This window comes from Anoplopoma fimbria, chromosome 17 (genome assembly GCF_027596085.1).
Source record: "Anoplopoma fimbria isolate UVic2021 breed Golden Eagle Sablefish chromosome 17, Afim_UVic_2022, whole genome shotgun sequence".
Lineage (NCBI taxonomy): Eukaryota > Metazoa > Chordata > Actinopteri > Perciformes > Anoplopomatidae > Anoplopoma > Anoplopoma fimbria.
The window spans coordinates 14,492,069-14,501,556 of NC_072465.1; the positions used below are offsets into that span (position 1 = coordinate 14,492,069).

Genomic DNA, 9,488 nt, shown 5'->3' on the forward strand with positions numbered 1-9,488 from the left:
ATTCAGAAGTGGAGGATGGTAAACAGATGATGGATGATATTTATAATATAAACTAAGTGTTAATAGGAGGATATGATTATTAATGTACAATATTTGTTAACAAACACTTAAAGATGTCATAATAGCAGCTTTAAAATTCACCTGGGACACCTCAGACAAGTAGAAGAGTCAAGAAATTAAGCCTTTTCCCACAAAAAAGTTTTATTGAGAATGTTTCTTTTCTATAAGTTTGTTCTGAAATGCATTAATTTTTTTACATATTCAAAAGATTGTATTTTACACTTGGGACAAATTCAAAGTTATTCAATGCATGGCCTATGTACAGAAAATCATAATTTTTTTTTCAGGTGTGGAAAAAGCAATTAATGCAAGTATTCGGAGAGCAGACAATTAAAAACAAAAACAAATAAATCTTAGAAAGTGGGAGACAAAAATGAATGTGACATGTGAGTTAATACTGCTGCTCCCTGGGAATGCCATACATTAAAACAGCGACAGGTGGACTCAAATGTGAGCTCCACATTCTCTTCCTACAAGACCCTGTTCAAATAACAGCTATAAGACAAGGTCCCAAACAGGAGAAAGACAGTACTTGACTCAGAGTTTGACAGTTTAGCTTCTGTTCCACACCTTAACATTATTGGCAGGTTGAAAAAGAAAAAAAAAAAAGCTGAAAGTAAAAGTATAAACTAAGATAACACCAAGCAGAACATTGAGTGCATTTCAGCACACAGCAGGCAGTCGACCTCAATCATCTGTTTTTGAGTATGCCTGCATACTGAAGCACTCTATTGTCAGTCTGAAAAAAGGACCGAACTCCCGCTAGACTTCCTCTCATACAAAAAAGAAAGACGTTAAATTCATTTTGGGAAACTATAATCTCGAGTCAGTTAGAAAATCTTATGAAGTACAACTGAAATGTTGGTCTTTGTGTTGCTTTGGAAGATTCAAGGTGGGAGCAGCAAGCTGTGTAGCCCCACCACTTCGTAAGGTCCAATTAAAGCAGAGATTCCTGAAGATTCCTCAGTCATCTTGAAAGTGGAGAGCTTGTCGATGCAGGAGCTTCTCATAGATGTAAAATGAATGCAAAGTTGGTGATCCTAATAAAAGTTGGTAAAGGGTGGGAGGATATTTACTTTTCTAGAAGAGCAGAGCCCCCATGCTGCCTACTTCACTTTGTTCTTTCACAAAGATCTCAAAGTACTGATAGATGATGGTGACGGCCAGCAGGATACCAGTGCCTGAGCCGATGGCTCCGAGAAAGTCAGCCATTACTGATAAACCACCGATACACAGTCCACCAAAGGCAGCAGCAGTAGGAATGTACCTAGAAGACAAAACAGGGAGAATAACATAAATATTAAATACACAGAATTTCACCTCACAGTGCTTTAGCAGAAATGCTAAGTGACTAGAATGGTAAATATTCAGATTCATTAATCAGGATTGTAAAGTAGGGAAGAGTTGGATATCGACCAATCACACCCAAGTTTGCAGTCAATTAAGGAAATCTTTACAAATAAGAAAGGCACTCATATTCTTGAACTGCTACTATACTTTAAATTACTAAAGTATCTTGATGATTGATATGTATTGCATTCTATGCCTTCAGCAAGTTAACAAACTGTAAATTTAAACTTTGTTTGGGTGGAATAGCATTTCCAAGGACACAAAATCTTACTTGCGCACTCTATACGTTACAGAAATTCGTCACTTAAAGGGTCGCTCAATGTATCAATCTCTATGTACGCCTATAAACAAATTAATAAATAAATAGACTGTAGTCTATGCCAACATATTAAAGATCTTGCTTTGTTGAGACTGTTTGTCTATTGAACTCCTCCGCTGCGTCACAGCTGTGTTTCAAAGAGACCCTTATTGCAATACTGATTTGGATGTTGATTACCATGGAGACGGTCGAAGCATTGAACTCTGCCTTAGGCTACATATATATAATCAAGTGTCCCCAAAAGTCATGACAGTGTATTCTACATGCTGGCTCACTGTCACAAAGACTCTAGAACTGATGCAGCTAAATGCAATTCAACCACAATTCATTTGATTATGTACATTTGTGCTTTTCCAAAACTTAGTTTGTAAGAGAGGTATGTACATAGAGTCTGGATTTATAAGGCTGAATTTCTTTTCATATACCTCACACTTTCAAATGCGCAAAAACTGATAGCAGCTTTGCCCTACCCTCACGATCCCTTTCCTGACGATCTGAATTTAGTTTGACAAACATTTTACGATTAGTATAAAAATATTTAAGACGAGTGTGATACTGTTGTACACGAGGCAACAAAGGAAGGTATGGTTGAATTATGGTGTGAATGAGTTACTTTGATTAAAAGATGGGAGATATTTTTTGGGTCAGTGACACAGAAACACTAGATAATGTAAATTCATGATGAGGGCTTATAACTATTCTAACTAATAAACTTGTTCAATGTATGGTTTGTGCAAATATAAAAGCAAGAGGGATCTGTAAAAGAAAAGGTTTTTGATTTTACCTGTTCAGTTCGTGGACCATTGAGGTTTCTCTGTGTCCTCTCATCACCATCTGCTGCTCCTTCAGCTGTTTTGCCACCTGGATGAAAGAGAAGAACCGAACTTTAAAAAAACCAACACTCTGTTTGAAATAAACTCATAACACCACCTGCCTGAGAGTAGCTACAACTTACATCTTTGGCAGAGGAGCCTGAGACTTCAATCCAGGTCTTGGAGAAAAAGGCACATGATCCAAGCATGAAGACAATGTAGATGGCGGCATGGACCGGGTCATCAAGAACAGAACCGAAGGATTCAGGAGGAGAGAAGTAGTAACAGAGTCCACCTACAGGGTAGGCTCGGGCTGGACCTCCTGACGTTGCATCCTAGAGACATGAGAGAAGAATAAGCTTTAAAAAAAATGTTCTAGCAGCTTGGGTTAGCAAACACAAACAAAGGAAAAAATACTTAAGTACAATTCGGTGGCACCATGTCTAATACAGGCATTCAAAGGTATCAATTAAAACATTTATTAACATGTGTGACTGCTCATTGTCTCTTAAACTGACAAGTGCAAGTGGTGCAATGTCAAAGACAGACACAACCCTCCTACTGAGGACTGAAGTATTTGCACTGGCAACTTTGGTAAATTACTTTCATTATAAAAAAAATGAACAGTTTGCATGTCATTTTCGGACGCTTGTTCTTAGAATAAAGCTTGACGAATTGAATGGAAATGTTTGATGAAGTTTATACTTACAGACCAAGTACCAAGCAGATTGACTAGGAAGTTGCCACTGAAGCGTGTGGAAAGCATCTGGGAGATAACATACAAGTTGGAGACCAAGGCAGACTGCAGGATGATGGGGATGTTGGAGGTGTAGAAGAGCTTGATGGGGTAGGTGTTGTACTGGCCACGGTAGCGGGCTGACTTGATGGGCAGATCAACCCTGAAGCCCTGTGAGAGGAGGTGAATGTGTGAGGAATTAATTATTTTTCACATTCCCCAATTCATTATCGTGTCCATTATGAGTTCCTATAATAAGCTTTGAGAAAGGTTGTGTGTTAAGAAAGGCCGGAAACTCACCTGAAAGTATATCACTACAGCAAAGACGAATACTGTGGCGATGAGGTTCATGAGGTTGGGCAGGTTCTGTCTGTAGAAAGCCTCTCTCAAAGCACGCACTTTGTCCGTACGAGTGGCCAGCAGATGGAAAAGCGCAATGATTGCTCCCTCAAACTCGGTACCTAAAATCATAAAAAGTCACAAGTACGGTATGAGACACAAACCTGTGGAATGCAGAGGATTTACATTTATCAATCAAATCACATAATCAACGAGCACTCTGTGGTTCTTACCTCTTCCTGTGTTCACAGTCGTGGGGCTGAACGCCTTCCAGACGATCGTCTCACAAATGTTGGTAGCAATGAAAAGCGAGATTCCTGAACCAAGACCATAACCCTTTTGGAGCAACTCATCTAGCAGCAGCACGATCAGCCCTGCCACAAACAGCTGAGGAAGAACAGACACGCAGATACAGTCAGCTGAGAAACACCAAGGCAGTCATATGAATTTTTTTCACATTGCAAGGAATTCACATTTCTTCTAGTTCTTCAAGTCTAAGCTGTTTATTCTGACCATGTAAGTTATACCTTTGTGTTTCCTTAACTGAACTTTTTAAAAGCATGTGCCGCTGGAGCATATTTTACTTTGGGAGTAACTCAATCAATGTAAACAAACCTGTTGGTCGTGTAATTCTAATAATAACCAATGAATAATTGAATTGTATGACTTGACATAATGATGCGTTTCTGCAAGACACTCCTTGTGCCCTATCATTATAGTTTCATTTCAAGTGTATAATGAAAAACAGTTTGATGATAGACTTTATATTTTTAGCCAAAGTACACAATTGGTCATGACAAATTTAAGACAATTCCCATTCGCACCTGAATGATAATGAGCAGACAGATTCCTGCACCCATCTCCGAGGGATCTCCATACATGCCGGTCATTACATATACGATGGCCTGGCCGATGGTGATGATCATTCCAAATACTGAAAAACACAAAGATGGGTAAGACAATCTATAGACATACTTATACATTCCAACCATATGTTCACAGATCACCAAGTGATAAGAGTTTACTTACATTTCTGAGCTCCATTAAAGAGCGCTCTGTCCTTTGGTGTGTCTCCAACCTCAATGATCTTAGCTCCAGCAAGCAGCTGCATGATCAGGCCTGAGGTGACGATAGGCGAGATACCCAGCTCCATCAGGGTACCTGTGGGGAGATATTCAAGTTAGGATATACCAGCGAAAGGGGCAGACACACATTTTATCTATAACCAAGTTATTAGCAGGATAAATACCTCTGTTTGAGGCCAGAATCACTCTCATCCAATAGAATGGATCGGCAGAGTCTGACGACATGATGCCAAAGAGGGGGATCTGCAGGAAAACAGTAAGAGAGAATTACATTTTTGTTGAACTGCTTTTATGAACTTGTAAATGTTGAAAATAATTCTTACACTACAAGTCCAACTCTAAGCCCTTCATTCCCAGTTGGGATAGTTTGACAATTGTCAGGACACATATTTCTAAATAGACAATTTACTCAGGGTACAGTGCTAATTTCACTGCAGGTTCTGAAGTACGCCCTGACTTCTTATTTAAGTTTTTATTGATTTGATAAACCCCTTTAAAAGGTTCTCTATTCAACATGCAGGGCATCACTATAGCAGCAAACAACTATTTGCTAAGTAAAGATATAGAGGAGTAATGTTACCTGGGCAGAGAATGAAGCTGCTCTCCCTCTGTGTGTGTGATGTAATCCCAGTATTTCTGTGCTTTGTTAACGTGCCTTTGAGTGTATGTTAACGTGCCCCACTGGCTAGCTCACTGCTCTGCACATTACTGCAGACGCCACTGATAATGCTGTCCCAACAGACGCCAATGTGCATTAGCATAGAGCCCACCCTCCTCTTCCCCCTCAAGTAAACACTGTTAGCTCTGTCAGCACTGTTGCTGTTGTTTGAACTGTTAACGCTGTTAGAACTTTTAGCTGATAGTAACTGTCTCAGCCTTTGCCATGTTTAGGGCCATTGAGAGCCATTAGCTATGCTCTCAATTTTACATTTAGCACCTTTAAAGTGTAAATTTAAAATCACTAAGCATTCTCTTGTTGCAAGGCTATGATTAGTTGTGATAGGCAGTTGTCAAATTGATTTTATTATTGCAAACAAAATAATTAATAAACAATAATTAATTATTATAAATATGTGGTTCAAAAAGAGGCTATATGGGATTGTAACTGGCATACGTTAAATACAAAGCTGAATCACACCAATAACATTTTTTAATTATGACGAGGGTGTTGGATCAAAAAGAAAAGCTGCAAACTGGGACCAGATGTACTCATTTTATTATCAAAATGTTGTCCTCAGACCTTATATGAAGGTCATTCAAGAATTTGTTTAGGATATAAAGACCAAATTGTCCTACATAAAGTCAGTAAGTGCAAATGATCGTAGTGTACCATGTATTTTCTACATTTCTGCTAAATGTTACAAATAAAATCATGTGGATTTGCACATTTATTTCGATTAGCTGAGAAACAACTAAGACAGTAGTTAATTGTGACTTACCTGGCAACAAACCAGGAAGATGAAGAGAGTGATGGCAGTCCATAATACCTTCTCTCTGAACTGGATCTGTTGGGAAAAAATACAATTATGAGAATATTTATAACAAATACCTGTTTTACTGCCAAAAAGCAAATGGACCAATAAGTGTAAAACTGACCTTTCTTTCGGGTTTTTGGATCTCTGGCAGCACTGCACAGAATGGCTTTATCACCTCCAAGAATTTGACTGAAAACAAGAAAACATGAGTGTATGTGAGTTACACGGTTGTAATAGCTGGTCACCAGTGGGACGTGGCAAAGAATGGTGGGCGGACTTGAAATCACAATAACCTAACGCATACCAAACTGATTTATTAAGAATGGGGGATTTTGTATCACTTTGTTTCTAGCTATGTTTCAAAACATCAATATCATGGCTTTGTGTTTCGTTAATAGCGCTAGCACAGATGATGTATGAACGGCAGGCTGAAGATAACACCGGTGGAGTTAAGCGTCGTCATCACTAGACTGTCAATGTCTTTGAATGAGTGGCTAGCAGGCTAGCTAGGAAGATGTTCCTAGCCAACAAAAAAAAACACCACTACGCGTCTAAAACACCAATCCAAGCAGCAGATCCATCTTAAAAAAACACTGCCCTTCTGTTTTGTTTTAATCCACCAACAATTTCCCATCAAAAAAGTATTTCAATGGTACAAAAGCAGCTGGCAGCTAGCAGGCTATTAGCAGCGTTAGCTAGCCTGCTACCAGTGCCAGCGCTAACACCGTTAGCTTACTGAGCTAAGTTGAACAAAACAGTATAAACTGTATATTCAGGGTGTTGCTGCTCAGAATAAAGGTAACAGTCTGTTACAAGTCGTGTGTCAAAGTCATACTCACTGCCCATGATGTCCCGACTGTCCTCCTACGTGCTCCTTTACTGTGTAAATCTAAAGCAGACTAAAGCTCACTACCGACTGAGCCACCGGGAGGAGGAAGAGGAGGAGGAGGAGGAGGAGGAGAAACTCAAGAGACACGTCACCACTACCGACACGCAGAACAACGATTTAAAGAACCAGCCTCCACAGTCGGACGGAAAACATGCTACTTTTATTTCGAAAACCCACACAAGGGTATAGAACACGTAGTCAATCGTTTGATGTCAATTCATACCAGATTTATTATTAGTTTAGAGGGTATTATTTCAATTTTGTTTCATATTTATTGCCAGTGTTTCGGTACATTTTGTAAAAAGAAAAAGAAATGTGTTTAATGAAATCTAAAGTAAAGAGATACAAATTAAATGTAGTATGGTTTACATGTACTACCTTTTCATTTACAAGTGCAAATTATCATTTCAAGTGTTGATTTGAAAAATGAATGTTTCTTTACTAATAATACTTAATACTAATACTTAATTCTTTACTTTGAATGCAGGGACTGTATCATCATTTTTACACAGTATTCCTACATTTGCATACAGTATGTGGAGGTTCTGCCGACCTCTTTCTATTTACTATTCCACTGTTCCTCCCTGCATGAACACATGCATGTCTCCACCAGAGAGCAGCAGTGGCCTGAAAAGGATCTCTGGTCTGGTTCAGGAAATGCAGGCTTGTGAAGACAGTTTGAGACAGTTTCTCTCATATCAGACTGTTAACAAAGTCAGAACCACACACGCATGAAAGGGTGCACAAATAAAAAAAATGACAGGAGCGCTTGACAATGTCAATAAATGCCATGTAAAAGCCCTGCAATTAATCTTTTAATTTTCAAGATTATCATGTCACATACATTGTTTGGTTTTGAGAGACGCTGATTGGTGTCAAATAATATTAAGATGTATAGGCAACACCATAAACTGCTTCTTCATCTGCAACAGACGAAGAAGCAGCACAGACAGCATGACATTATGTTTAACAGATGTCTCAGTGTATCTCTGAGCCCTAGTCTTTAGTTGAAATGGGTTTATATAATATAATATAATAATTTCTTATTATTTATTTATTTTTGTCTTTCTTTCTTTCTTTCTTTCTTTCTTTCTTTCTTTCTTTCTTTCTTTGGAGAATGCAGTAAACAATGATAGAGTATCAGTTAAAAGGACGCCGAAGCATTTCTCACATAGTTGAAAGAGGATGACGGCAAACACAGTGTAGTAGAGAAAGAGCTCAGTCTTTCATAACACTCCCTGATAACAGAGTGTCCATAGTGTTGGGGCAAAAGGGAAGAGCTACGGGAAAGGCCCCTCCAACAGAATAAAGCTGCATCTAAGGCTTTGTCTGTTGATAGACAGGCTCTTCATTCGGTTCTTACACTGCAGGACACAGGTGTGCTGAGGGCAGTCTACAAGTCTGTGCATACTCTCCAGAAACTCACTGATGCTCAGTGGTAAAGTATTCAGATCCTTTACTTAAGTAAATGTAGCAATACCACAATATAAAACTACTCCACTAGAAGTAAAAGTCCTGTATTAAAAAACTCAAGTTAAATGTAGCATTATAAGCATACTAATTATTTCATTAAATATCAAAAGTAAAAGTACTCATTATGCAGAAAAACAGTGAGTGTCAGTTTTACTATTATCTGTTATGTTTTAGTATTCCTAATACTGCTGCATTCATACGTATGTTGCATTTTACTGCTGTAGATGTTTAAGGTTGTGGTCATTTTAAGTCATATCGATAGATAAACGGATATACTTAATTTAACCACTGGGGGAAGTTCTTATGTCACAGCAGCAGTACACAAACAAAACCACACAAGACTAATGCAAAGAAACAAATATCAAAAAAACATGTGCATTCATAAAATGCGAACACATCTGTAAGGTGTGCAAAGCCGTACTTAATTCTTCAGTTTATCAGAAAAATGAAAAGGTAACTTGTAACTGAGGAGCTGTCAGACAAATGTAGTGAAGCAAAAAATACAATATTTGCCTCTAAGGTAAAGTGGAGTCCAAGTATAAAGTTGAATAAGATGGCAATACTCAAGTAAAGTACAAGCATCTCAAATTTGTACTTAAGTAGAGTACTTGATTAAATGTACTTAGTTACATCCCTCCAATGCTGTCGTCCTTTCTGGAGAATATCCACAATATCATACCTGACCAGTTCTTCACATTTTTTTAGTATCTCTGTTTTTATAATAATATTTATAAAAACAAGGCTTATTCAATCTTGCTGAGATGAGAAGATAGATACTTGCATGTCTTAGCTGTAAATATGAGGCTACAGCCGGCATACGGTCAGTTTAGCACAACAATGACTGGAAACATGGGGAAACAACTAACCTGGCTCTGCTGGCAACCAGTGGACACTTACATAACCTCTTGTTAAACAGCCAATTGTTGTTTGTTGTGAATGTTTTTTAACAG

General features: G+C 38.3%; 1 protein-coding gene across 1 annotated transcript; it reads right to left on the reverse strand.

Annotated features, from left to right (window-relative positions):
- Positions 1 to 185: 185 nt before the first annotated feature.
- LOC129105216 (protein transport protein Sec61 subunit alpha) lies at positions 186 to 7,124 on the reverse strand. Its single transcript, XM_054616110.1, has 12 exons — positions 7,016 to 7,124; positions 6,298 to 6,365; positions 6,141 to 6,206; positions 4,866 to 4,944; positions 4,646 to 4,777; positions 4,441 to 4,550; positions 3,850 to 4,003; positions 3,578 to 3,738; positions 3,251 to 3,448; positions 2,685 to 2,876; positions 2,514 to 2,590; positions 186 to 1,327 (listed from the first exon to the last, which is right to left on the reverse strand). Exons 1-12 carry the CDS (start codon positions 7,020 to 7,022, stop codon positions 1,141 to 1,143), a joined length of 1,431 nt encoding a protein of 476 aa, XP_054472085.1. The 5' UTR covers positions 7,023 to 7,124; the 3' UTR covers positions 186 to 1,140.
- Positions 7,125 to 9,488: the final 2,364 nt, after the last annotated feature.